Source organism: Bos indicus, chromosome 7 (assembly GCF_029378745.1).
Source record: "Bos indicus isolate NIAB-ARS_2022 breed Sahiwal x Tharparkar chromosome 7, NIAB-ARS_B.indTharparkar_mat_pri_1.0, whole genome shotgun sequence".
NCBI lineage: Eukaryota > Metazoa > Chordata > Mammalia > Artiodactyla > Bovidae > Bos > Bos indicus.
Window position 1 is genome coordinate 17,800,961 of NC_091766.1, and position 27,224 is coordinate 17,828,184.

Here is a 27,224-nt window from a genome sequence, read left to right on the forward strand (position 1 = left end):
AGACCAGGAAATGACTCCATGAGCCTCAGTTTCCACATCTGTAAAGTGGGTGCAGGGGCAAGTCCACATTCAAGAGCCCTCCTAATTTGTCCTGTATGTTTTTCTAATTACACAAGTGTGTCCTTTTCCTTGGGCTGCTGTAAAAAGTTATCAAAAACAAGGGGCTTAAAACAACGAGAAAATTAAATATTTTTCTATTGTGGTACAATACATGTTACATAAAATTTACCCTTTTAACCAATTTTAAGTGTACAGTTTTATGACATTAAGTACATTATATTGTCACGCAACCATCCCCACCATCCGTCTCGAGGACTTTCTCATCTTCCCAAACTGAAACTCTGTCCCCATTAAACACTCACTCCCCATCCCCTCCCCCAGCCCCTGGGCCCACCATCTACTTCCTGTCTCCAGATTTGACTCCTCTGGGACCTCCTAGAACTGGAATCATGCAATTATTTGCCCTTTTCTGTCTGGTTTATTTCACTGGGCATCATGTCCTCAAGGTTCATCCGTGTTGTAGCAGGTGTTAGAATCTCCTTCCTTCTTAAGGCTGAGTAATATTCTATTTTAGGGCTTCCCTAGTGGCTCAGTGGTAAAGAATCCACCTGCCAATGTAGGAGACGCAGGTTCTATCCCTGGGTCGGGAAGATCCCCTGAAGAAGGAGATGGCAACCCACTCTAGTATTGTTGCCTGGGAAATCCCACGGACAGAGGAGCCTGGCCGGCTACAGTCCATGGGGTCGCAAAAGTGTAGGGCACCACTTAGCGATTAAACAATGACAACAGCAAGCGTAGTCGAGGAGATGGTAATGTTTGAATAAAGAGTTTTAAATGGTGAGGAAGGGAGCCATGGGGATGCCTAGGGAAACAGCATCCCAGGCAGAGGGCACAGCAGGTGCAAAGGTCCCTGGGCAGCATCATGCCTGGTGTGTTGGAGGAACAGCGAGGAGACCTGTTTGCAGCAGAGTGAGCAAGTGGGAGAGAGGGAGAAGGGGAGGGCTGGGAGGGGATGGGGCAAGTAGAGCAGGACTTTGTGGGCTGTGGGGAGGACTTGGGCGGGTAGGTGGAAGCCCTGGAAGGCTATGCGCAGAGGAAGGGTGGGCCCTGACTCAGGTACTCATGCGCGCCCTCTGGTGGCTGCTGCAGGGAGGACAGACTTTAAACCGTTAGGTCTGGAGCTGGGGGAACAGGGGTGCAGGCCACTGCCCTAGTCCAGGTAAGTGACAATGGGCTGGACCAAGGTGGTAGCCATGTACATGATAAGAAGCAGTCGGATTCTCGATATACTTTGGAGATTAAGCCCACAGGATGTAGTGACAGACGGCGCAAGAGAGAAAAGGAGGAATCAAGGATGATATCGGGGGTTTTGATCAATTTGGACAATGGAGATGCTCCCAACAGAGACTCTCACTGGATCCTATTGACAACGCTGTGTGGTAGAGTCAATCATGAATTCCAATCTCCAGATGGGGAAACTGCAGCTCAGAGAAGTAAAGCAGGTACCCCAAGGTCACACAGCAAGAAGAGTCTGAGATGGAATCCAAACTCGGGGCCATCTGACTCCAAACCTCTGCCAGTGTCACTTCAGGGACTGACGGTGTGCCTCTCTCTTGGAACTCTAAAGACTTCCCCTTCTCCCCCACTTCCATCTCCTGTTGACGTGAGGATGAAAGGCAGTGTGTCAGTTTCCTGTGGCTGCTGTAACAAAAGACCACGAACTTAGTGGCTTAAAACAATACATTGTTGTGGAGGTCAGAAGCCTGACATGGAGCTCACTGGGCTAAAATTAAGCTGTCAGCAAGGCTGGCCTCTTCTGGAAGCTCCAGGGGAGAATCTGCTGACTGGCCTTTTCCAGCTTCTAAAAAGACCACCTGCATTCCATGGCTCGTGGCCTTCTTCCTCCATCCTCAAAGTCAGCAACAGCCTGTGGAGTCTTTCTCACCTCCAATCCCTCTAACGCTGACCCTTCTGCCTCCCTTTTCCCTGTTGAAGAACTTGCGAGATTACATTGAGCCCCTGCGGTGAATCCAGAGTCATCTTTCCATCTCCTCATCAACTGATTAATAATCTGAATTCTATCTGCAAACTTAATCCACTCCCTCTCCCTTATATTGCCACGTGACATAACATGTTCGTGGGTTTACAGCGATTGGGATCTGGACCTCTGGTAGGGGTGGGGAGGAGACACTCACTCTGTCTACCATATGCAGTGAGGTCACAAGGACCACTGTGACCTCATCATCCCCTGGGGCCCAAATTTACAAAGCACCCCTCCCACACAGTTGCTGGATGGGCCAACCTCTGGCCAGAGATTTGAACCCGAGTGTCCTGACCCTCCAGCTATGATGGGAGCCCAACCAGAGCAAACTCAGAAGCCCAGCTCGCGGGTCCAGACCCTGTTTAAGAGGGTCAAGGCCTTCTTCACCAAAACTGGTCCCCCACCCCCACCCCCAGCCCCCTCCCGGAATCTGGGCTGTACCCACGTGTACGGGTACGTGTTTGGGCACCTGGGGGAAAGAGAACCGGAGCATTCCCCATCGCAGCAGGTGAGTTTGGCAAACCACAGGCCCTGAAGAACCTGCAGCTGGAACTGCAGAGGGAGAAGGTCACCCTGCCCGCCCACTCTGTATGCCCCGCTCCCCTCCAGGCCAGCCTGGGTGGACTGCCACCTGGAAGCTGTGGGGACCAGGGCAAGCCTTGGACTGGAGCCGAGGGGGAGGGGAGGTTCTAGAGATGTGTCAGGAAAAAGACCTCCAGCCTGGATGAGTGTGGGTGGGAGCTGGGTCTGTCCTGCAGGTGCTGGACACAGGGGAGCAGCTGATGGTCCCCGTGGATGTCCTGGAAGTGGATAATGAGGGAGCCTTGTGGAAGTTCCTCCTCTCGGGAGCCATGGCTGGGGCAGTGTCTCGCACAGGCACGGCCCCTCTGGACCGTGCCAAGGTGTACATGCAGGTGTGTGGGGACCATGGCGCTGGGGCCATTGGGGTGGGGATGGATGGAAGTGGAGCTGATGGAGTTCAGGGAGGGGGTGAGTATGTAAATCAGAAAGAGGGACAAGGGTGGGGTTGGGAGCAGAGTTGGAGTTAGAAGGGGGCAGGACTTCCCCTAGTCTGACAGTGGTTAGGACTCCGTGCTCCCACTGCAGGAGGCACAGGTTTGATCCCTGGTCAGGGCTTCCCAGCTGGCGCTAGTGGTAAAGTACCCACCTGCCAATGCAGGAGACATAAGAGAAGCGGTTCAGTCCCTGGGTTGGGAAGATCCCCAGGAGAAGGAAGTGGCAACCTGCTTCAGTATTCTTGCCTGGAGAATCCCATGGACAGCTGGCGGGCTATAAGCCACAGGGTTGTAAAGAGTCAGACACGACTGAAGCGACTTAGCAGGGAATGAAGGTCCCACATACCAAAAAAAAAAAAAAAGATGGGGCTGAGTGGAGATGAGGTGAAGGGCTCCTCAGAGGGCTGACAGGGGCTCCATATTTCCAGGTCTACTCCTCCAAGAAGAATTTCATGAATCTGCTGGGAGGTCTCCGGAGCCTGATCCAGGAAGGGGGCATCCGTTCACTCTGGAGGGGCAACGGTATCAATGTGCTCAAAATTGCCCCGGAGTACGCCATCAAGTTCTCTGTCTTCGAACAGGTGGGGGTGAGGGGATATCTACTTTCCCCAGCCCCACCCTCAAGCCGTCACCTCTCTGGTACCCACGGCCCCCTAAAGCCCAGATTTTTATCCAAAACATACGTAAAAAAAAATTTTACGTATTTTTGGCTGTGCTGGGTCTTCATTGCTGTGCATGGGCTTTCTCTAGTAGCGGTGAGTGGAGGCTCCTCTTTGCCTTCTCTAGTTGTGGTGTGCAGACTGCTCATTTTGGTGGCTTCTCTTATCGCAGAGTAAGGGCTCTGGGGCTCTTGTTGCAGAGTAAGCCCCATCTAGGGCATGGGGCCTCAGTAGTTGCGGCTCCCAGGCTCCTCGGGGCTCGTGAGCACAGGCTCAGTAGTTGTGGTGCCTGGGCTTAGTTGCCCCGAGGCATGTGGGATCTTCCCGCATCAGGGATCAACCGCCATCTCCTGCACTGGCAGGCAAATTCTTTACCACTGAGCCACCAGAGAAGCCCCCAAGACATATTTTAATACTCCAGGTCCCACACCTCTTCCCCTGGGTGAGTTTCAGGAAGGAAAGGAGGCTAATTCTCACATTCCTCTTTCCCATCCCAGTGTAAAAACTACTTCTGTGGAGTGCACGAGTCCCCACCCTTTCAGGAACGTCTCCTTGCTGGCTCTCTGGCTGTGGCCACTTCCCAGACGCTCATCAACCCCATGGAGGTAAGAGTATCTGCCCCATAGAAGATGAAACAAGATGATTGGGTGGCAGCTGCTATGGCTTCCTCCTTCCCTGCCCCCTCCTCCTCTTTATGTAAGACATATCAAAGTTGTATTCCAGATGGCTTACCCAGTCATCTCAACACTACTTACTGAATGGGTCCTCTCCTCTCCATCACCAATGACCCAAGATGCCACCACTGTAATTTACTAAATTCCTATATGCACGCATGCTCAGTTGCTTCAGTCGTGTCCGACTCCTTTCGACCCCGAGGACTGTAGCCTGCCAGGATCCTCTGTCCGTGGGGATTCTCCAGGCAGGAATACTTCGCAGGGGTAGATCCCCCTCCAAGGGATCTTCCCGACCCAGGGATTGAACCTGCAGCTTCTGCACTGCAGGCGGATTCTCTGCTGCTGAGCCACTGGGGAAGCCCCAAATTCCTATATGTGTTGGTATGTTTGTTTTGGTGGGGTTCGTTTGTTTTGTTGCCATATCACTGGACACAAGGGATCTTTAGTTTCCTCACCAGAGATGGAACCTGTGCCCCCTGCAGTGGAAGCTGGACCACTGGACCGCCAGGGACGTCCCTGGGTTTACTTCTGACCTTTCTCTTCTTGGGTTCAATCCCTAAGTCAGGAAGTTCCCCTGGAGAAGGGAATGAAAACCCACTCCAGTATTCTTGCCTGGAGAATCCCCCTGGACAGAGAAACCTGGTGGGCTACAGCCCATTAGGTCGCAAAGAGTTGGACATGACTGAGCAACTAACACTTTCACTTTTTCTCTTCTTGTCACTTGGGTTCTCTTCATGCACTTCTAATTTTTTTTTTTAATTTTAAATGATCTTCTAATTTTTTTTTAATGAGTAGACTTTATTTTGTAGCACAGTTTAAAGTTTACAGGAAAATTAGGTAAAAAGGGCAAGAGCATTCCCATATATATCTTGGCTTACATACGAAGTTTCCACTATCATTAACAACTTGAATTTGGGTGGTACCTTGGTTACAACTGATGAACCAATATTGATACATTATTATTAACTAAAGCCCATGGTTGACATCAGGGTTCACTCTTGGCGTTGTGACTTGCTATGGGTTTTGACAAACGTATGACACGCAGCCACCATAATAGCGTCACACAGAAAAATTCCACTGCCCTAATAAGTCATTGTACTACACGTATTCACCTCTCCCTCTTTCCTCCAGTCCCTAACAACCACTGATCACGTTACTGTCTATGTAGTTTTGCCCCTTTTTTTTCTTTTGGCGGCACCCCGTTGGCATATGTTCAACAAGGTATTAAACCCTTGCCCCCTGCATTGGCTTAGGGTCTTAACCACTGGACGCCCAGGGAAGTCCCAGCCCAGTCTTTCATTTTTGAGGCTTGATATTATGTCTTATTATTCCCCATTCCTTCTCTTACTGGTTTTTCAGGCTATTCTCCATTGATTTCTTTTTCCTTTTAAAACGTTAGAAGTAATCTGCCTTGTTCAGAAAACAAAATCACACACTGGTATTTGTTTTTTACTCACTGACTCTAAACTCAAATGAGTTTAGATATTATTGCCATCTGGTGGCTCAGATAGTAAAGAATCTGCCTGCAGTACAGGAGATCCAAATTTGATCCCTGGGTTGGGAAGATCCCCTGGAGGAAGCAATGGCAACCCACTTCAGTATTCTTGCCTGGAGAATTTCATGGACAGAAGAGCCTGGCGGACTACAGTCCATGGGGTTGCAAAGAGTCAGACATGACTGAGCGACTAACATTTTCATTTTCACTTTCTATACAATATTGGGTCTACATATCCAAGAATACATCCATTTATTTGGTCAAGTCTCCTTTTTCATCCCCTAAACGGTCTTTTAAAGCTTTCTTCATATAATTCTTGCCCTTGTCTGGTTGAGTTTCTTCATATTTTTACTTCTGAAATATAGCTGATTTATAGTGTTGTGTTAATTTCTCCTGTATGGCAAGGTGATTCAGTCATACATATACTATCTTTAATAAATACATTAATGAAAAAATATACCTTTTCCATTAAGATTTATTAAAGGATATTGAATATAGTTCCTTGTGCTATACAGTAGAAGTAGAACCTTCTTTACCTTTCTATATATTAGTTTGCACCTGTGAAGTATTTTTATTTTGATGGTTACATAACAAATCACCACACTCAGGAGCTTTTAAAATGATACAGATTTATTATCTCATTGTTTCCGTGGGTCATGTCTGGGCACTGACTAGTCGGGTCCTCAGTTCAGGATTTGATCAGGTGGAAATCAAGGTGTCAGTCGGTGGGGCTACCAATGGACCCATCTGAGGCGTGGGTGTCCTCTGCCAAACTCCCTGGTTGTTACCAGCATTCAGCTTCTTACGGCTGTAGACTGAGTCCTCAACTCCTGGAGGCCACCCACTGTTCCCTGCCCTGCGGTCCTCTCCGTAACAGTTTGTTTGAGACCAACCCTAGGGAACTCCCTGGCGGTGTAATGGTTAGGATTCCACACTTTTTTCACTGCCATGGACCTGAGTTCAGTCTCTGGTTGGGGAACTAAGATCCTGTGAGCCGAGAAGTATGGCCAAGATATAAAAAACCAATCCAGGAGTGTTTCTGATCCTTCTATCTCTTCTTCAGACTCTTTTAAAGGGCTCACCTGATTGAGTCAGACCCACTCAGGATGATTTCTCTTGATTAACTTAAGTCAACTGGTGACACAGGAAGCTCACCTCTGTGATGACCGAGATGGATGGGATGGGGGGCAGGTGGGAGGGAGATCCAAGAGGGAGGGAATATATGTACATATAAAGCTGATTCACTTCACTGTACAGCAGAAACTAAGGCAACATTGTAAAGCAATTACATGCCAATTAAAAAAATCTAAAAAATAAATAAAGTTAACTGGTTAGGGGCTTTATTATATCTGCAGAATCTCTCTGCCTTTGTCCTTTGTGTACCCTGATCCAAGAGAGTCACAGTCCATCATGCTCACAGGTGTAGACCATTTTCAAGGGCAAAGGAGGCCATTAAACAGAGCAAGTGTATAATGGGGACAGGAATCATGGGGACCACCTGAGAATTTTGCCTACCACAAACGGTGTGCTGTCTTTTGCACAGCTGTTGAGTTGCCAACATTTTGATGTTGGGCATTTCATAAAAACTTCAGTTTCTGGCTTCTTTGGGAAAACTGGCAGATCTGCCTACCTGGGGTCCAGGTAGGGCGAGTTTGGCTGGGTTAGGGCTGCTGCAGTCCCCACCCAGCTCACATCACTTCTCTCATCCTTTTTTTTTTTTTTTTTTAGTTTTATTTTCTTGGCTGTATCTTACATCACGCAGGATCTTAGTTCCCCGTGTGTGCATGTTAAGTCGCTTCAGTTGTATCTGACTCTATTCGACCCCATGGATTGTAGTCTACCCGGCTCTTATGTCCATGGGATTCTCCAGGCAAGAATACTGAAGCAGGTTGCCATTTCCTTCTCCAGGAGATCTTCCTGACCCAGGGATTGAACCTGCATCTCTTATGTCTCCTGTGTTGGCAGCCAGGTTCTTTACCACTAGCGCCACCTGGGAAGCCCCCTTAGTTCCCCAACCAGGAGTCAAACCTGTGCCCCCTGCAGTGGAAGCATGGACTCTTAACCACTGAACTGCCGAGGAAGTCCCTCCCTCACCCTTTGGGTTGAGAGCACTTACAGGCCAAAGCAGCTGGGTTTGAAACCCAGCTATGTGCATTCTTGAGCAGCTGCCTCCTGTGCTGGAGGGTCATTGAGGCGATTAGCTCAAATAAGCTGCCTTACTCCTCATCCTCCCCAGGTGCTGAAGACGCGGCTGACCCTGCGGCGGACCGGCCAGTACAAGGGGCTGCTGGACTGCGCCAGGCAGATCCTGGAGCAGGAGGGCACCCGCGCCCTTTACCGTGGGTACCTCCCCAACATGCTTGGCATCATCCCGTATGCCTGCACCGACCTGGCCGTCTATGAGGTGGGGGTCTCACAGAGGGGTTGGCAGGGGCGGTGTGAACCCAGGCCCGTGGAGAGCTTCCTCCTGGCCTTCTTCTCTCCTAGATGCTCAACTGTCTCTGGCTGAAATCAGGCAGGGACATGAAGGACCCTAGTGGCTTGGTCAGTCTGTCGTCTGTGACACTGTCCACCACCTGTGGACAGATGGCCAGTTACCCGCTGACTTTGGTGCGCACCAGGATGCAAGCCCAAGGTCAGCTTGGCCCTTTTAGCAACCTCGCATACCACGACCCCTTGCCTCTACTCTCTGAACTTTCTCATGACCCCCCGAAACACACACAAACTGACTCCCAGACTCTCCATATCTGATCTTGCCCATTTCTGCTGACTCCTGAACCCACCCAAATTTACACTCACCCCCAAACCTGATCCCAGTCCCTTCAATTAACCCTACATATCACTAAAATGAACACCCAGCTCCCAAAGGACTCCCACAAACCTCCTTGAATGTGACTCAGGCCTCCATATTGATCTCAAGACATATAGTCCCCAATGACCCCCCAACTTGTCCAAATCAGACTCAGGCCTCACCTGGTGCCAAAAGGCAAATGGTTCCTAAATTTTCGAAAACTGACACCTAGACATTCCCAAACTCATAACCACCTCCCCAACATCCTGGGAACTCCCCAAATGTGCCTCCCACAAATGGGCTCTCAAACCCCTAAACAAATCCTCAAATACCCAAATAGGTTTTTAGCTCACCACCTTAATCTTGAAAATGTCCCCAAACTCCCCCTTAGCACACTGCAAAGCTCTAGCAGATCTTTGTTGTTGTTCAGTCGGTAAGTTGTATCCGACTCTTTGTGACCCCATGGACTGCAGCCTGCCAGGATTCCCTGTCCTTCACTATCTCCTGGAGTTTGCTCAAACTCATGTCTGTTGAGTTGGTGATGCCATCCAACCATCTCAGCCTCTGTTGCCTCCTCCTCCTCCCGCCCTCAATCTTTCCCAGCATCAGCGTTTTTTCCAACGAGTTAGTCAAAGTACTGGAGCTTCAGCTTTAGCATGAGTCCTTCCAATGAATATTGAAGTTGCAATGTTTTCTAAGATGTTCCCTAAAACAAATCCTGAAAATTTCTCACTCTCCATAAACTGACCAACTTCCTCTAAAAGGCTTCCAAGCTTCTTTTCAGGTAACACCCCAGACCCTCTGCTCCTCACTTCAGTCCCCATCTCCCAACATTCCAGCTCCCCACTCTCCACCCACGCCCCTTGATGCCAAGTCATCTCTGGCCCAGGCCCTGAGCTTGCCTCTGTCCCCACAGACACTGTGGAGGGTTCAAACCCCACCATGTGTGGAGTCTTCCGGAGGATCCTGGCCCAGCAGGGCTGGCCAGGGCTGTACCGAGGCATGACCCCCACATTACTGAAGGTGCTGCCTGCAGGCGGCATCAGCTACGTGGTGTATGAAGCCATGAAGAAGACCCTGGGAGTATAAGTAGTGAACTAGGTGACATACCCTGGGCAGAAATGGAGGGGAAGATCCAGTGTCTCCTGGCCCCAAAGGGCCTTCCAGCCTCGGGACCAAGGGCAGACTTGTCAAGAGAAGCAGACTGGTTGCCTGGGTCAGAAGATTCCTGGTGCCTCCTCCCCAGTGGAGTCTGGACTCCAGTTTGGTTTGCTGCGACTTGTCCTGATTCCAGAGCAAAAGGGTGAACATGGAGACAACGAGGAATAAACAGATGGTTTCTGCTGGCCATGTCTGGAATATCTGGGTTCAGGAGGGCAGCTGGGGATCTGGATACTTGGGTCCTGTGAGGGGCGGGGGGGGGGGGGGGGGCGGGGAGCGGCGGGGAGGGCGGGCGGGAGTACCTTGGGCCTCTTAGTCTTGAACAGGAATTGGAAGCCTGGAAGATGCCTGGGTCCAGAAGATAAACTGAGGGCCTAGATCAGAGCTTAGAGCTCGGATCCAGGGACCTTATGTGAAGCCGGTGTAGGGTTTCGAATTAAGAGTCTAGGATCCCTCGGTCCTGGGAGGAAATCTAGACCCTTGAGTTGGTAGGAGAGCTGGTTCCATTTCTGGAAGAGAAGTAAGGACTCTAGATCCCTGGATGGAAAGAGGAGAGGGTATGAGAGGATCCCTGAGTTTCCTCTTGCTTTGGGGCCAACCCACCCCCGGAAGCACCCGTCTCCAAGGCCTCAAGCAGGCCACGTGCCTGGCTTACCCGGCCGGCCTCCGGGGACTCTAACCCAGACGTCAGGCTTGAATTCCTGCAGCCGGTGGCCAATGCCCACGTCGGCTGCCATTCAATCCGGTTCCGGCTAATCGCCTCCCGGCTTCTGGTGGCTGGCTCCGCCCCAATGCAGCGGCGCTTCCACTAGCTCCCACCAAAACGGGGCACCTCCATTTCCTTCATTGTCATTTGCCTAGGGTGAGGTCAGTCACCTTACACCCTCCCCCGCCACTCAGCCATTGGCTTAGACGACGGGACTAGAAAAGGATTCTGGTTAACGCTAAAGTAACTCAGTCCAAACGCAAGCGTATCACACTGACCTCGCCAGATTGGCTTAAATTAATTGCCAATCTCTGTAAAGACCGCCTTCCATGTGTACCCATTGGCTTGCGTACACGACGATCTCACTGGACGCCCACCCAGCCCGTTCAGAGAAGTCTTTCGCCAGACTCCTCCTTCCTGTCCGCTTGACTCTTAGGAGCCGTCAATCCGGTTCAGAAGCCGCCCCGCGATTCTGGAACTCCTGCTTCATTGGGCCTTCGGCCTCCTCCGATCGCCTCAATTTGCCCGCCCAAAGCCGTCAGCCCGCAGCCCATTGCTTCCCAGAGCTGTCGATCTCGCGGTACCTCCCGCCCACTGCCTCTCGCGGCACTCCGATTGGCCGCTCGCCTCCAGAGCCTGTGATTGGTGTCCCGGGAGGGGCGACCACCTCCCATTGGCGCGGCGGCGCCGTCCGTCAAGCCGGCGACCGGAGGGGGCGTCCCTCTCCGCCCCCCAACCCCCGCCCCCGGCATCGTCTTCCCAGCCGCTGGCTTCCCAGAGTGCTCCGCGGCCGTGTGGAGCGAGGCCTTGTTCCCGCGTTGAGCCGCCGCTGCCGCCGCCTCCTCCTCAGCTTCAGCCTCCGCGTCAGGCCCGGCCCCGCCGCGCCATGTCGGACTACAGCACGGGAGGACCCCCGCCCGGGCCGCCGCCACCCGCCGGCGGGGGCGGGGGGTCCGGAGGAGCCGGGGGCGCCGGGGGAGGCCCGCCACCGGGCCCGCCGGGCGCGGGGGACCGGGGCGGCGGCGGTCCCGGCGGCGGCGGCCCGGGCGGAGGGTCGGCCGGTGGCCCCTCGCAGCCACCCGGCGGGGGCGGCCCGGGAATCCGCAAGGACGCCTTCGCAGACGCCGTGCAGCGGGCCCGCCAGGTGAGGAGGCCGCGGGCCCGAGGGGCGCGCGGGCGGGCGGGGGAGGGGGCGGGGTCACGTGCGCGCGCGCGGGGTCGCAAAGGGGGGGCCGGGGCCGGGGCCGCCACGGGGTCACGTGGGGCGGTAGGCGGGGGCCTGGGCCTCCCCAGGAGCCTGGAGTGGGGCAGTCCCCCCGGGGGTGACCCCCTACAAGGGGGAAGGGTCGTCTGGGAGGGGTGACCCAAAAGCGGCCCCAGAGTGTGCAGGGTCCCCTGCAGCGCGGGGACTCACTTTGGGGTTTCCACCCTTTAGGACACTCTCTACTCGTAGAAGCAGGGGTTCCGCCTTCCTGGGAAGGTCTTTCTCTGCTCCCACTAACTTGGTCCCTTTTCTGCCTGGTCCCCAGGAAGGAGGGACTTTAGGGGATTAGAAAAGTTCTTCCTCTTGAACCTGCAAAGTAGAAAGGGGACCCTGTGGCTGCCAGGCAGTGGCCAAGCGTTTCGTTGAAATGGGGAGGGTAGGCCTAGGGACTGACTGTGATGCTTCAGGTCATTTGCAAGCACCCTGTTTCTCTTTTGGGGAAAGAAGGGAAGGGTCCCACCGCTGTGTTCTGGGGCGTGATGACTACATGGAGGTTTCACATTCTGATGTGTGACCTCCCCGGCACTCCACGGCCTGAGGGGAAGAGGCCCACAGAAAGCGAGGACTTTGCCGCCCTTTCAAAAGGAAACTGACCGGGCTCAGGCCATTGAGTGCTTTCTCAGTCAGAATTGCCCCCAAATCCTCCAGCACAGGGAGGTCCCATTAGGGGAACGCCCTGTTGCCCTCCCAATGTGGTCTGTGGCTTTCACCCTTGGCATGCGATAGAGTTCTTTGGTGCAGTTGATATGATTGACCCTCACTCCCCGACCCTTACTGGCTTAATTGAGAGGCAGCTAAAACAAGGGGAGGTGGTGCTTTCTGTTTGCTTGGGATAAGACCCCAACTGGGCATCCCAAGAGTTTAGGCTTCAAGTTTTGTTTTGTTTTGTTTTGTTTTTTTATGTAAGTTTTAGAGAGGTTAAAATATAGATTCTCAGCTCATGGTTTGTGTCTCTTTGGAAAACTTGTAGTAATCCTATCAGCATACTCTGGTTTTAAATTTATTGGGTTGGGGTTTATTCAACGTTGTTTTTGTGTCCGAAATGTAACACGTGTTCGGAAAAGGGCCTTTTGTTTTGGTCTAGATGAGGGTTTCAGAGGCAGACTTCCCTAAGATCTGTTCAACAAATGGAAAGATTTTGAGGGTGTGCTCTTGAGCATCCCAGAGGCCCAGGTGCTTGGGCAAGGAAGTGTCTGGAAGTTCTCCCTGGTGGAGGGCACCTGAACTTTTCCTCCTTTCATCCCTAGAAAAGTCAGTGCGGGTTATCCTCTGGCCATGAACAGTTTAGGCACAAATTTGATAGAGAAAGGGAGCTTCTTTGAAATTCCTGAATAACTTTGGAATTCCTAGAAATGTTTTAACCAACAGTGAAAGTCACCCAGTCATGTCCGACTCTTTGCAACCCCATGGACTGTAGAGTCCGTGGAATTCTCCAGGCCAGGATACTGGAGTGGGTAGCCGTTCCCTTCTCCAGGGGATCTTCCCAACCCCGAGATCGAACCCAGGTCTCCCACATTGCAGATGGATTCTTTACCAGCTGAGCCATCAGTGAAGCCTTAACCAACAGGCTCGTCCCTAAATCCAGGGAATGCCACTCCCAGGCCAGACAGCAAGACCTGTTGGGTATTCATGAACCAAAGAGGTGAAAGGTTGACCTGAGCACCACAGAGGCTGGCTTTGGGTGGTAATTCTTCTCTGCTCGCAACTTCACTTCTAGATCGCAGCCAAGATTGGAGGCGACGCAGCTACCACAGTGAATAACAGCACTCCTGATTTTGGTTTTGGGGGCCAAAAGAGGCAGTTAGAAGATGGAGGTAACTACCTGCCTTGCTGGAAGGGCTGGGGGTAGAGAGTGAAGTGCTTTTGTTGGAATGTGGTTCAGAGTGGGGGGAGCCCACTGCCATTTGGTGTTTTAAAACCTCAGCAATCCCAGCTTTGTTCGTTCTTTTTGTCTGGGCTGCCGTCCTGAAGTATCAGGTGGCTGAGGAGAGCAGATTGACTGTGACCAGGTCCAGGTCGTAAGTTTTCAAGATTGTTCCTCCTCCTCTGTTAAGCTAGGGTTCTCTTAAGGCCGCATGTCAGTGCAGTGTGGCTGACCCAGAGGCACACAGCCTAAACTATCAACTCACTGATCAGCCCAACTTCCCCAAGGCAGATTTGGGCCTAAGCTGGAAGGACTAGGGTCACCATCATTTTCCCCCTGTTATAAAGAGCTCTTTATCCCTGAGTGCTGGTGGTGAGATTAGGTCTCTTATTCTCTTGTCTTGCATCTGATGTTGAGAGTTGGGGGCAGGAGGCTTGTTTGCCAGGACATGTGGCACCAGCATCAGATTTGAGGCAGCTGTGGGTGGGTAGGCATTGCATCTGACATCCTCTTTCTTTTCACAGACCAACCAGAGAGCAAGAAGCTGGCTTCCCAGGGAGACTGTAAGTCCATTGGGTGACACTGGCAGAGGCTGCTTCAGGATCTTAAGAGGTTTTAGCAGGAAGTACTCTCCAGACAGGAGCTGGAAGTACTGAGCAGACAGCACCTCTCCTTTATGGAGGCTCTTGGTGTCCCTCCAGGGCCCATGAGACCCCAGAGCCTGGATTGTGAAGCAGCCACCTCCAAGCATGGCTGTTGTTAGGTGGCCCTGTTGTGCTCACTCAGGGAGGCTCAGAGGCACTGGGATATAGCTTGTGGCCCCTTGCATGGCAGGTGTGCCCAGGGCATGGTGTTTGGGGTCCCAGAGAGGAGCTGGGCCAATCTGTCCTTTGGGTTTTCTCTTTGCAGCCATGAGTTCTCAACTCGGACCCATTCATCCTCCCCCCAGGTAAGTGGTGGGTTGGAGAGCAGGTCGTTTCCTCGTTGTCTCTGGCCTTTCTTGCTGACTGGAGGGAGCACTCTGTCTGGGAGCCTGGTTGTACAGGACTTTGTCTTACTTTCTGTCAACCAGGGAGAAGACAGAAAGGCAGAAGGAGCTTCGTTTGTCCATACTTATTGTCTGTGGGACCATATGGAGCATAGGGCTGTGGCTGTTAGCTGTAATCGGGAAGGGGTTCTTTGCGCCCCTTTGCTTCCTTTGTTGGATGGGGATACTTAGAAGCCCTGCCATCCTTCCTCCTGGAAAAGGCTGGGGACTGGCCCTGACTTCTCACCTGCTTCTGCGGATTCTTGTTCCCTGAGAGCTGGGGTGGGGGTGTGTTCCTTTCCTACCTTTTTACTCTAGAGCATTCTTTCTGAAGGACCACGTTCTTTTTTTTTTTTTTCACTATTAGCTAAAATTTTGTGAAATGCAGTAAAAGCAACTCACTAGAAGAATGAAGTGAAAAAGATACAAAACCAATTTTTAAGTTAGAATCTATAGGTATAGGATGACGCTTTCAGATTGCTGTGAAAGTGTCCCAGGTTCTCACTCTTGCCCTGAGTCGGTGGGCAGCACTGGTCCAGCAGGCTAAGCCTCTTGTGGCCCAGAGTGGGAAACGGGGGCCCCGAGAGGTTGGGTGGTCTGCTGTGGGGTGAGGGAACCCCCATGCCCTTGTCAGACTCTGCTTAGGCCTGTGGGAGCTTGGTCCCCATGTTGCAGGAGGCAGGACTTCTGTTTTGAGGGTCTTTTTTCCAGGAGGCCCTCTGGCTCTTCCATCCCCTCTGCTGCTTCCTGACTTGAGGCTGACTCTCATTGTTTCTCTTTGTAGGACTTCAATGACAGAAGAGTACCGAGTTCCAGACGGCATGGTGGGACTAAGTGAGTGTGAACCACTGTGGTCCTGTGGTGCCCATTAACCCCTGCCCCGTGCCCCCAGGGCAGTCTCTCAGGAGAGCGCCTGCCAACCCTGGGACCTGTGGTCTGAAGGAGCCAGATTATTTTTTCCCCTCATTACATATGGTGGAAATACATATTTATGTATGTAGTTTCTTTTGTGGTTGGAAATCCCAAAGATGAGTCTGTTCATATTTTTTTTGCCTGCTGATGCCTCCTCCCCCCCGCTGCCCCTCTGACCCAGGCCCAGGCTCTGGGGCAGGTGCAGGAAAGGGTGAGTGGAATGGGGAGTGATTGCCTGGACAGCCCCCCAACCCAGCTCAGAGATCTGGTGAGGGGCACCAGAAGGGGCTGTGCAGAAACATAGAGGCCACAGGAGCACTGAAGGAGCCTGATGTGTTTTGCAATTTTTGTTTGTTTTTCGTTTTTGTTATTTTTTTCTTTTATTTTGAAGGAGCTGTTTTGTGCTTACTCTCTCATTCATTCTCTGGGCAGGGGGGCTCAGCGCCAGCCTCCTCCCATCCATCTCTGCTCTTCTTCTTTTTCTCCACCCAGTCATCGGCAGAGGAGGTGAACAGATTAACAAAATCCAGCAGGACTCAGGCTGCAAAGTCCAAATCTCTCCAGGTAGGAGCGCTAGAGCTGGATGGGGATGGGTGCCTCTGCTGGGGCTCTTGGCGCGTTCTCTCATGACCCCTGGCCGCCGTGATGGGATGGAGGTGAAGCGGGCTGGCGTTACTGCGCTTGTTCTGTGTGCCGCCTTTGCACAGTGCGTCAAGGTGTAGCTGCAACTCTTGTCTCCCTCTGCTCTCCATGAGCGCAGAGGGCTAGAATCCAGTATAGGGAGCCGCACCCCAGATCCCACTCTGACTGTGTTGCCACCTGAGCTACAACACCTTGTTGGGAAGTGTAAGGCAGGGGAGCTCCTTAGGAAGGACAGGCTTGAGGTCAGGCCTGGGCTTAAGTCCAGTCCTGCCTGCGCCTTGGCAGGTACCTGATTTGCAGGGGTTTCTGAGTGCTCGCCCTGCCTGACACGCAGTACATTGACTGGAAGGTGTTCACATGGGTGGTGATGGAAGGGGCCCAGTTGGGATCTTCTGGAATCTGCCTCTCCTTCCATATTATCTTTTCACTAAAAGTTTTGCTTCTTTTGCTAGACTTCAGGCTTCTTAATCTTGGCTGTGCATAAAGCACCCTCTCAAGTGTTTGGGGAGGTAAATTGATTTGTCAGGGTGCTGTACAGTGGCAGAAGTAGCTGTCGATTGTTCCTAGAAATCTCATCTCCATGGAAGGTCCTCCTGGTTGTCTGCCCAAGGCATTGACTCAAAAAAGCGCTGATCCTCTCTCCACTCCTCTCTCCAGACAGCGGTGGCCTACCTGAACGCAGTGTGTCCTTGACAGGAGCCCCGGAATCTGTGCAGTAAGTCTCTGGCTGGGCCTGTCATGACAAAGTGGGTGGGCGAAGCCCTCTGGATCCCTTTGAAGTTTAGAGTGACTCCCACACCATGTTCCTCATGCCGTGCCTGCACTGGGGGGCTGCCTGACACAGTGAATCTCCTGAGATCTGGGGAACCTGGCCCAGAATAGCCCCAGCTCTGGGGATGGGCCCTCTGTCAGACCCAGAAAGGGGGTTGGAACCCCCTTTCCTGGGAGCAGGGCTGAGCCTCCAGGCAAGCATTCAGAGAGTACCTGTTTTTTCCCTTTCCAGGAAAGCGAAGATGATGCTGGACGACATTGTCTCCCGGGGCCGTGGGGGGCCCCCGGGCCAGTTCCACGACAACGCCAACGGGGGCCAGAACGGCACAGTGCAGGAGATCATGATCCCCGCGGGCAAGGCTGGCCTGGTCATTGGCAAGGGCGGGGAGACCATCAAGCAGCTGCAGGTGAGGGTGCAGGCTCCTCCTGTCCCGGGACAGCCTCCTTCCCGCGGCTGTGCCTGTGCACGCCACTGCCCCCCGCCACCGAGCCAGAGCCCTTCGTCCTTTTGGACCAGGAGTGACCCGTCCCCCCATGCCCCAGGAAGTTCTTGGAGGGGTCAGCTCTAACGCCACCTTGGTTGTACAGGAACGGGCTGGAGTGAAGATGATTTTAATCCAGGATGGCTCCCAGAACACGAATGTGGACAAACCGCTGCGGATCATCGGAGACCCTTACAAAGTGCAGGTGGGTGCCCCAGGGCCGAGGGGGTGGTTCTGGGGAGTATAGAGAGGGCAGCGGGTAGGCTGGAGATTTGGATGTAAGTGGAGAGATTTTTTAGAGCACTGGCTCTGAGGTCAGCCCTGGACTCATTCTCTGTTGAGTTCCCTCCCAGCCGTCTGTACATGAGCAGGTGGCCTCAACTGGCCTCAGTCCAGAAAGCTGGGGTGCTCACCATGTCCACCTCTTAGGGCAGCGGGTAAAGATCCGGGCAGCCTTGCGTTGGTCCTTAGCTCTGGCCTGTGACCGTGGGGCATGCAGTGGGGCAGCAGTGTTCATGCGAGCACCACACTTTGTATGTTCGCAGCAAGCCTGCGAAATGGTGATGGACATCCTGCGGGAGCGTGACCAGGGTGGCTTTGGAGACCGGAACGAGTATGGGTCCCGGATCGGCGGGGGCATCGACGTGAGTGCAGGCCTCTTGGGTGGATGGAGTGGCAGGGGTGGTGGCTGGCTTGTGGGCAGCAGGGGGACTGCAGACAGTGACAAAACCCAGCTGATCCTCCTTCGTCCTGTCCGCCCTCAGGTGCCAGTGCCCAGGCATTCTGTGGGTGTGGTCATCGGCCGGAGTGGGGAGATGATCAAGAAGATCCAGAATGACGCTGGTGTTCGGATACAGTTTAAACAAGGTCAGGGGCTAGCTGGGATCTGCTGAGACGCACTGTTGGGGTCCAAGGTGGGCAGCTTGGCAATGGAGTTAGCATCTGCAGTGCCTCATTACTCCTAGACCTGCAGAACATGCCTGGTCCCTGCTCTGGAGCAGCCCTGTAAGAAAGTGAATGACAGGCAGGCTTCCCTGGTTGAAGAGAGGTGTGTGTTCCTCTCTTGTCAAGCTGTCCTCTCATGGGCTCTCCTGACAGGCCACCTGGGCCCCTGGGTGAGGTTAGCTCTTGAGGCCCCAGCCATGGGCTTCTGTCCAGTCCCAGTGGTTTTGGGGGGAGGACAGACTCCCCCGTGCTTTTTGAGAGATTTGTTGTCAGTTCTTGGTTCTGCCAAGTGCATCTGCTAGTTCTGGGGACACCAAGTGCAGGAGGGATCCTCATCTGCTCCTGAACACGTGAAAGGCGGCCAGTGGCACTTTGACATGTTCCAAACATGGCTCGGGCTGGCGACCGCCATGAAGCAGCAATGTTGGGGGTTCGGAGTTGTGCGTCTCTTGTAACTGTTTTTTGCTCTCCTGTGCTGCCTCAGACGATGGGACGGGTCCTGAGAAGATAGCACACATCATGGGACCCCCAGACCGGTGTGAGCACGCCGCGCGGATTATCAACGATCTCCTCCAGAGCCTCAGGGTGGGTGATGTCAGGTGTGCTGAGTGGGTGGGCTCGAGTGGGAGGGCAGGCTGGCTGCCTGCATTAACTGTCCCATCTCTTCCCTGCCCTGCAGAGCGGTCCCCCAGGTCCTCCAGGGGGTCCTGGCATGCCCCCAGGAGGCCGAGGTCGAGGCCGGGGCCAAGGCAACTGGGGCCCTCCAGGTGGGGAGATGACCTTCTCCATCCCCACCCACAAGTGTGGGCTGGTCATTGGCCGAGGTAAGTGGCTTCTCCAGAGGCCCCACCCGTCCCCCCACTTTCCTCCTGCCCTCTGCTCACTGCCCATGGCTTCTGCAGGCGGCGAGAACGTGAAAGCCATAAACCAGCAGACAGGCGCTTTTGTAGAGATATCTCGGCAGCTGCCACCCAATGGAGACCCCAACTTCAAGCTGTTCATCATCCGGGGCTCGCCCCAGCAGATCGACCATGCCAAGCAGCTCATTGAAGAGAAGATCGAGGTGGGCTCAGCTCAAGAGGGGTTCTGGGTATCTGGGCCCAGTTCTTCCTCCTGTTCCACTGATCTCGTCCACTTTTCATTCCTCCAGGGTCCCCTCTGCCCAGTCGGACCAGGCCCGGGGGGACCAGGCCCTGCCGGCCCCATGGGGCCCTTCAACCCCGGGCCCTTCAATCAGGGCCCACCTGGGGCTCCCCCTCAGTGAGTATTCCTGCGGACTCCTGGGATGTGGGGGTCACAGTTTTGGCAAGGAGGCCCAGCCCGCAGGCCCTGTGTCCATGGTCCTCACCTCCGAGAAGGCCATTCCACCTTGCAGAGGTGCCAAACACAACTCTGGCCAACCCTTGTTTTAGAGACACCATTTTTAAAAGATGCTGTGGGTGTTGCCCTTGGTCTCCACTCCACATGTAGATCCTGTAATCCTGTGGTGTAGTGGGGGGTTGGCACATCCTTGAGTCCACATGGCTTGTGTCCCTTGCGTCAGTTGTCTGACGCCTTTCCCTGGGCCAGAAATCAGCAGTTCCACGTAAGCGGTGCTCTGGGCCCCCTTCCAGGCTACGGCCGTCCTCTGCAAGGACCTTGGGGTAACCTGGCTCATGTGTCCCTCGTTTTCGCCCTCAGTGCTGGAGGCCCCCCTCCTCACCAGTACCCACCCCAGGGCTGGGGCAACACCTACCCTCAGTGGCAGCCGCCTGCTCCTCATGACCCGAGTGAGTATAAGGATCTGAGCAGGGCAGAGGGGAGGGGCCGATTTCTTGGTCAGTGCTTAGCCTGCACACCCTCTGCCTACAGATAAAGCCGCAGCCGCCGCAGCCGACCCCAACGCCGCCTGGGCCGCCTACTACTCACACTACTACCAGCAGCCCCCAGGCCCTGTGCCCGGCCCGGCACCAGCCCCCGCGGCCCCACCCACCCAGGGTGAGCCCCCTCAGCCTCCACCTGCTGGTCAGTCGGACTACACTAAGGCCTGGGAAGAGTATTACAAAAAGATCGGTGAGTGCGTGAGCCACCGCAGGAGCTCCAGTCAGCCAGGGAGGGGTGGGCGAGTAGGTGGCCACATCCCCGCCTGTCCTCTGACCTCGGGGCCTGCCCCCACAGGCCAGCAGCCCCAGCAGCCTGGAGCGCCCCCGCAGCAGGACTACACGAAGGCCTGGGAAGAGTACTACAAGAAGCAGGGTGAGCCGGCGGGCCACAGGGGTGGGACCAGGTGTGCTGGCCTCCTGGTCCGCTCACCCACCCTCTGCTCCCCCACAGCTCAAGTGGCCACCGGAGGGGGTCCAGGAGCACCCCCGGGTTCCCAGCCAGACTACAGTGCTGCCTGGGCTGAATATTACAGACAGCAAGCCGCTTACTACGGACAGACTCCAGGTCCAGGCGGCCCCCAGCCTCCGCCCACACAGCAGGGACAGCAGCAGGCAAGTGGGAATTGCCACCCTCCTCCTCCTCCTTTCTCCTTCCAACCCCCGGCCACCGTCCATCCTGCCTTAGTGGGTAGCGCCGGAAACCCCTTCCCCTGCGGGGTGTGTCCTTGATGCCTGCAGCGGGGGCCGTGTGGCCAGAGGTCTCCGGGAGCCCCCACGAGCTGGGGGAAGTGTGCGCTGGGTCCAGAGGTTAAAGAAGAGGCCTCTCCGCCGGCCTGCTTGTTCCTGTGTAACGCTGTCGTGATGCTGGGGGAGAGCGCGCAGCAGATAAAAGGAGGAACTGTTGAACTGGTGGGTAGTCCTGGGGGTGGGGGGCAGGCCATCCGCTCAGCCGGAGGTCGCCGTCCCGGCTGCTGACTCGCTCACTCACAATCTGGCCACTTGGGAAGAAAACGGATATTTTTGCCCCTCTCTGCATTACTCTCATGGTTTTTGTTCTTTTGATTCTTTTATTTTTAAACCCACGATCTCTCCCCGCGTGTCCAAGTGACTGTGTGTGCTGCCAGCTGCCCCGTGGGGCCCGGCCACAGCTCTGGGGGCCGGGGGCGGCGCCAAGGGGCCCAGCCGCTGGGCCCGCACGCTGGGCCCGCCCGCCACGCCCAGGCTCGGCCTCTGCTCTCGCGCCTGCGCCCGCCTCGTGTCCCGGTCTTGTCTGTGAAGTGGGCATGACGATCGCTGCCACCTTCCAACCTACCTCACAGGGGTGTTGTGGGGACACCGTGATCTCTGGTTGTCATGTCGTGATGCGCCGGGAGCTGCCCGCCCGCCTGCCTTCCTGAAGACGCAGGGCACCCCTCTCCCGCCCGCCCGCCCCCCCCCCCCGCCCCCCAGCCCTGAGCGCTTCTCTCTTGCTCTCTCGCTCTCTCTGTGCGGCCCCTCCTTCTCCTTCCTGTGTCACTCTTCTCCATCTCAGAGCCAGTCTGACTGCAGCCAGTCCCAGAGCACTGACTAGACAGCTACAAACACATCCTTCCAGCCTGCGCTTGCCACAGGCTCGGGAGAGGGGCTTCCTGGCCCCCTCCTCGCCACTTTCCCCCCAGTCTCCCGCCCCGTCCCCCTCCCCGCCCCGTAGTGACCAATTCCTATCTCTTCCCTCTCCGCAGGCTCAATGAATCGAATGAATGTGAACTTCTTCATCTGTGAAAATCTTTTATTATTTTTTTTCCATTTTGTTCTGTTTGGGGGCTTTTTTTCGTTTGTTTTTTTCCGTTTGTTTGTCGAGAGAGCGATGGCTGCCAAGGGGGGTGCTGGGGGAGCCCTCCCTGTGAGTGGCTTGGGGGTCGTGGCACAGGCAGTGCCAGGCTCTCGCTCTCTTGCTCATTCTGTGTGTCTCATGCGCTTTTTTTCTTTCAAAATTGGGATCCCTCATCTTGAGCCAGCCAGAGAAGATAGCGAGAACTAAATCTCTGCAAAAAAAAAAAGTTAAAAACTAAAAAGCAAAACAAAACTTATAAAATTATATATATATATATAAAAAAATCTCTATCGTCCCCCACCCCGCCCCAGCCTTCCTGAAACTGCCTCTTTCAGGAGAAAGCAATTCACTCCCTGCGACCACCCTTGGCCCTCTTCATGTTTTTAAAATAAACTTTTAAAAAAGGAAACAAAGTCACTCTTGCTATTTCTTTTTAGTTAGAGCTGGAACATTCCTTGGACCAGGTATTGATGTTTAGGAAAGCCCATCCTCACCCCGTGCCAGGCAGCCCCTCCCTCAGCCTGTCTGCTCCTCCTCTCGCTCCTCTTCACCCAGCTCCGCTCCCCTCCCCTCCCCCCGCTGCGCTGCCCCCTGCCCCCTGCCCCCAGGACTGGTCTGTTGTGTTTCATCTGTTCAAGAGGACATGGAAACTGAAAACAATTGAGAACAAAACAAAAAATTGTATGGCAGTTTTTACTTTTTATCGCTCGTTTTTAACTTCACAAATAAATGGTAACAAAACCTCCCCAAGTCTGCCGGGTGCCGTCTCTCTCTCTCTGTCTCTCTCTCTCTCCACCTCCCCCCCCGACCCCCCCGCCCCATAGAGTTTTGAAGCAGATGTTTGTTCTTTATAGATGTTGTAAAAGCCTGATAATGGTGATTGGAAATTATAAGCTTTGTGTTGTATTGGGTTTTTTCCTTTATTTTTTTTTTATTTTAAAAAAAGAACAATTCTAAGAGACGATAGTTTTCTGCAGGCGCATTGTGCTTTCCTAACTCTCACCTCCTCTCCCCCCCCCCATTTTTTGGTTAAATAAAGTGCTTTTTGTCTAAAACTGCGTGCCGGCCGCAGTTGTGTTTCTACAGGAAACAAGTTGAGGAATAAGGCTTGGCCAATGAGAGATGGGTGGGGGCCCCAAAAACTTTGCCCGAAGTCTGGTCTTGCAGGAAGGAGAAGCAGGCAGAGCCCCAGCAGTGCAGTCCCCCACGCCTTCATCCCCAGCATCTGTCCCACTGGGAATTTGGGGAGCAGGGCACTCAGGAGGGTCCCTGGGGACAGGTGTTCCCATGGATACAGCCTGCCGCTGGTGGAGCAAACCCACACCGAGCTTTATGTGATCTGGTCCTCGCTGTGGCCTGTTTGGCTGGTGAGCCCTGAGGTGGAAACCTGGCCTGTCCAAGGGAAGGACATCTGTCCCAGGGGTTGGCAGCCTCAGGATGAGGACGGGAGATGGGAGAGCAGTCATGGAGGACTCCTTGAGCTGTCAGGCCCAGGGCCAGTCATCCAGACGCATACTTTGCTGGGAGAGTTCTGGGAGGTGTGGTTGAATTCCAGCAGGGAAATCGGGTGTCATGGTGCGGGGCTGTCTGCAGCCCTTGTGACCTCCCACTCGAGGCTCCTTAGGGACCTACCCCTGTGGGAGTGGCTCCCAGTCAGCCATTTGTGGGCCCAGGAAAGGGAGAAGGCTGTCACCTTGCAGTTACAGCCTCAGTTTAGATTGGAACCCAGGGCTCCCCTCACCAGCATCTAACCTCAGGCAGTGTGCCCGCTCTGACCTCTGGGGTGAGGGGGATGTCGGGGCCCCTGGCCCTCTCCCGACTCTCTGCAGGCTTTCAATGACAGAGCAGCGCTTGGCAAAAATGTTTTCTGTAACTTCAGCCAAGATGAAAACAAGAGGTAGCAGAGGGGGTCAGTCCAGAGTAGAGCGAGGTCATGGCCTCCACACCTCTCCCCCACACACACACCACCAGGGGAGAACAGGTTCCCCTTCCAGTTGCTAGGGCAGGATGATAGGTGCAGCCCCAGGGCCACACGGATGAGGGGAGGGCGAGCTGGGTTAGAAAGGCCATGCATTACCGCTGGGTGCTCGCTCGGCGCACAGACTGCACGGGGGCGCTGTCCCCTGGAACAACCCACAGGATGGGGTTGTGCCAGGCTGGGTCACCGCCTTCCCACCCCACCCATGGTGCTCCAGGCTCCTTCCTCTCGCTCTCGATTTTACCTTTGGTTGTGGGAGGGGACCAGGAATGACACCAAAGTTCTCTTAGCTCCACAGCAGTGTATAGGAGCTGCACGGGTCAGTTTAAGAATTAAGAGATCCCTACTTCGGGGGACATCCCTGATGATCCAGTGGTTAAGAATCCACCTTCCAATGCAGGGGACACAGTTTCGATTCCTGGTCTGGAAACTAAGATCTTACAAACCATAATGCAACTAAGCCCGCACGCCACAATTACCGGGTCGGCTCTCAGCCTGAGCTCTGCAACAAGAGAAGTCCATGTGCCACAATGAAGACCCAGCACAGCCAAAAATTCAAACCCAAACAAAGATATTCCTGCTTTCTACACCTTGAGGACCCATGGCTGCATTGGAGCCGAGCTGTGGTTGACCGGTTGCCATGATCCTAAATTTTGTAACATCCCATGGAGAAGAAAATAGCAACCCACTCCAGTATTCTTGCCTAGAGAACCCCATGGACCGAGGAGCCTGGTGGGCTACAGTCTATGGGGTTGCAAAGAGTTGGACACGAATGAGCAACTAAACTACCTCCACCATGTTCTAAAACATACCTAGTGTGGCTTTGGAGCCAGTCGTTCTGTTCAGACCTTCAGCAGTATCTATGGTAATCCACACAGCTGCAACCATTCTGCCTAATGGAAGAGATGGAACCCCCCTCACACACACACACCGCCCCAGTGTATGTGCTTGGGGAGACCCAGGCAGGCCCGGAAAGGTCTGGGACCCAGGTAACAGTGTAACCCCTGCTTTGTTTCAGCTGGACTTGGTCCCCTTGCGGGGGCTGGGATTGGGGTGGGGAGACGGTACTTAGGTTTGGGAGCAGGCTCTTCCGCTGGTAGAAGGTCAGGACAGGTTCATATAGGGTGTAGTACGTCTCCAGGTGCTGGCGGAGGGCCGCCTCACAGTCATCTGTCCTGCGTTCCGCCTGGCCCTGGCTTGGGGCTCTCTGCATCATCGTCACCATTGAACAGGCAAATGTGATGATGATGTTGGGGGCCCAGCCCACCTGGGCATCTGTGAAAGGGGACTGGGTGAGGGAGAGGCTGAGGTGGCCTCCTGTGCCCACCCCTGCCCCGAGATCAGGGATCTAGGGTGGTGCTGCCCCAGTAAAAAACCAGGCTCCCTGGGTCTGTTTTACTCTTGTCGTTCCAAGTTTTTCTTCTCTGTGTGTGTGTTTTGGACAGGTAGGACGTTGGCAGAGCCCATAAGCCAAACAAGACCAGTGGGAAAGGGTGAAGAGTCTCCTTGCTGCCCCCAAGCACCCAGTTTCACCTTCCCTGGACGCAGTCAAGTTAATCTGTTTCTTGTGTCTCCTTCTGGAACCCTTTGGGCATATACCAAGCAAATTTGGTCCTGATGTCATTTTCCCTGCTTTTTCATATACATGGTAAAGAACTGATTTGCCCTTGATTTTATTCACTTAGTAAGCTGGAGACGGTTGTGTATTTGACACACAAGGAATGTACTGATTATTTAATCACTAGATAGTATTCTGTTCTATTGTTGCTTCATTTAGTCACTCAACTGTGTCCAACTCTTTGGCGACACCATGGACTGTAGCCCCGTCTGTTCATGGGATTCTCCAGGCAAGAATACTGGAATGAGTTGCCATTTCCTCCTCCAGGGGATCTTCCCCACCCAGGGATGGAACCTGAGTCTCCTGCATTTGCAGGCAGATTCTTTAACTCCAAGATGCCAGGGAAGCCCATTCTGTTGTATGGATGTGTGTCACAATTTACTTAACTGGTTCCTCGTTGATGGGTATTTGGATTGAAATATTCTTTTTAAAGGACTTCCCTGGTGGCTCAGATAGTTAACAGTGCACCTGCAATGCAGAAGAACTGGGTTCCATCCCTGGGTCATGAAGATCTCTTGGAGAAGGAAATGGCAACCCACTCCAGTATTCTTGCCTAGAGAACCCTATGGACAGAGAGAGGAGCCTGCTGGGCTATAGTCTATGGGGTCGCAAAGAGTCGACATGACTGAGCAACCAAGCACACACACACACATTCCCTTTAAGACGGATTTAAGCAGCTTTCCATTGCTTTCCTCTCACGCAAGCACTTGACTGGGGAAAATACAAGAGTTTCCAGCTCACCGCTGTCCCCTCCTAACTCCAGGGAGACCTCCCAGGATCTCCAAGGCCACCCAGCTTCATTCATTGTAACAGAAATGCCCATTTCGAATCACTAAGAGGGACTTCCCTGATGGTATAGTGGATAAGAACCTGCTTGCCAATGCAGGGGACACGGGTTCAATCTCTGGTCCAATCCCTGAACCCCACCTCCTAGTTCTTCCAGAATTTCCTTTCGAAATAGAACCTGTCAGCACATTAAAAAACAAAATAACAACAAAAAAACCCCCACAGCCCAGTGGGATTGATTCATTCTAGGAAAGCAAGGATGGTTCAGTATAATTTATTGTGTTACTATCTTAAGAAAAAGTCATATGAGAATCCTTTTAAACAGAGCAATTTAATTGACAAAATTCACACATTCCTGATTTAATTAAAAAAAAAAAAAAAACCACAAGGAATTGATAAACATTCTAAGCCAGCATCTTATTTAATGGAAACTTTCTTTCCGAGTAAAGTTGGGAGTAAGATAAAACCGCCCACCCTTGGGACTTCCCTGGTGGTCTGGTGGCTAAGACTCCACCCTCCCAATGCAGGAGGGCCCAGGTTCAATCCCTGGGCAGGGAACGATATCCCACAGGTCACAACTAAGAGTTTGTATGCTGCAACCAGGCACAGTCAAATAAATGTGTAAAGTCACAGTAAGGAATACCCTGGCAGTTGACTGGTTAGGGCTCAGTGCTTTCACTGCCAGGGCCCCAGCTGCATCACTGGTCAGAGAACTAA

At 53.6% G+C, this 27,224-nt stretch overlaps 2 protein-coding genes and 1 long non-coding RNA gene across 5 annotated transcripts; 2 read left to right on the plus strand and 1 right to left on the minus strand.

Annotated features, from left to right (window-relative positions):
- Positions 1 to 1,077: 1,077 nt before the first annotated feature.
- SLC25A41 (solute carrier family 25 member 41) lies at positions 1,078 to 10,022 on the plus strand. The gene is made up of 7 exons (XM_019964340.2): positions 1,078 to 2,549; positions 2,800 to 2,955; positions 3,486 to 3,638; positions 4,214 to 4,321; positions 8,122 to 8,289; positions 8,373 to 8,520; positions 9,593 to 10,022. Exons 1-7 carry the CDS (start codon positions 2,346 to 2,348, stop codon positions 9,763 to 9,765), a joined length of 1,110 nt encoding a protein of 369 aa, XP_019819899.1. The 5' UTR covers positions 1,078 to 2,345; the 3' UTR covers positions 9,766 to 10,022.
- Positions 6,496 to 11,175, minus strand: LOC109561696 (uncharacterized). Of its 2 annotated transcripts, XR_002181082.2 has the most exons (4): positions 10,493 to 11,175; positions 10,140 to 10,374; positions 9,787 to 9,960; positions 6,496 to 8,461 (listed from the first exon to the last, which is right to left on the minus strand). It is a non-coding gene; the product is annotated as an uncharacterized lncRNA (long non-coding RNA). The 2 variants fall into 2 exon arrangements; XR_011567547.1 differs by having other exon boundaries at positions 6,496 to 9,960.
- Positions 11,176 to 11,307: 132 nt separating this feature from the next.
- Positions 11,308 to 22,870, plus strand: KHSRP (KH-type splicing regulatory protein). 2 transcript variants are annotated; one of them, XM_070792974.1, is made up of 20 exons: positions 11,308 to 11,687; positions 13,525 to 13,621; positions 14,196 to 14,234; positions 14,581 to 14,620; positions 15,483 to 15,532; positions 16,103 to 16,174; positions 16,910 to 16,967; positions 17,256 to 17,430; positions 17,612 to 17,710; positions 18,051 to 18,149; positions 18,270 to 18,372; positions 18,935 to 19,035; positions 19,130 to 19,274; positions 19,353 to 19,513; positions 19,601 to 19,710; positions 20,131 to 20,219; positions 20,302 to 20,502; positions 20,608 to 20,685; positions 20,764 to 20,924; positions 22,034 to 22,870. In XM_070792974.1, exons 1-20 carry the CDS (start codon positions 11,430 to 11,432, stop codon positions 22,040 to 22,042), a joined length of 2,145 nt encoding a protein of 714 aa, XP_070649075.1. In that variant the 5' UTR covers positions 11,308 to 11,429; the 3' UTR covers positions 22,043 to 22,870. The 2 variants fall into 2 exon arrangements, with proteins under 2 accessions (XP_070649075.1, XP_070649074.1); XM_070792973.1 differs by having other exon boundaries at positions 20,764 to 22,870.
- The last annotated feature ends 4,354 nt before the right edge of the window (positions 22,871 to 27,224 follow it).

Coding starts and splice junctions, on each gene's coding strand:
- SLC25A41 (XM_019964340.2), top strand. CDS start 2,346: ATGATGGGAGCCCAACCAGAGCAAACTCAGAAGCCCAGCTCGCGGGTC. Junction 2,956..3,485: donor GTGCCAAGGTGTACATGCAG/GTGTGTGGGGAC, acceptor CCATATTTCCAG/GTCTACTCCTCCAAGAAGAA. Junction 3,639..4,213: donor AGTTCTCTGTCTTCGAACAG/GTGGGGGTGAGG, acceptor TTCCCATCCCAG/TGTAAAAACTACTTCTGTGG.
- KHSRP (XM_070792973.1), top strand. CDS start 11,430: ATGTCGGACTACAGCACGGGAGGACCCCCGCCCGGGCCGCCGCCACCC. Junction 11,688..13,524: donor CCGTGCAGCGGGCCCGCCAG/GTGAGGAGGCCG, acceptor CTTCACTTCTAG/ATCGCAGCCAAGATTGGAGG. Junction 14,621..15,482: donor CCCATTCATCCTCCCCCCAG/GTAAGTGGTGGG, acceptor TTCTCTTTGTAG/GACTTCAATGACAGAAGAGT.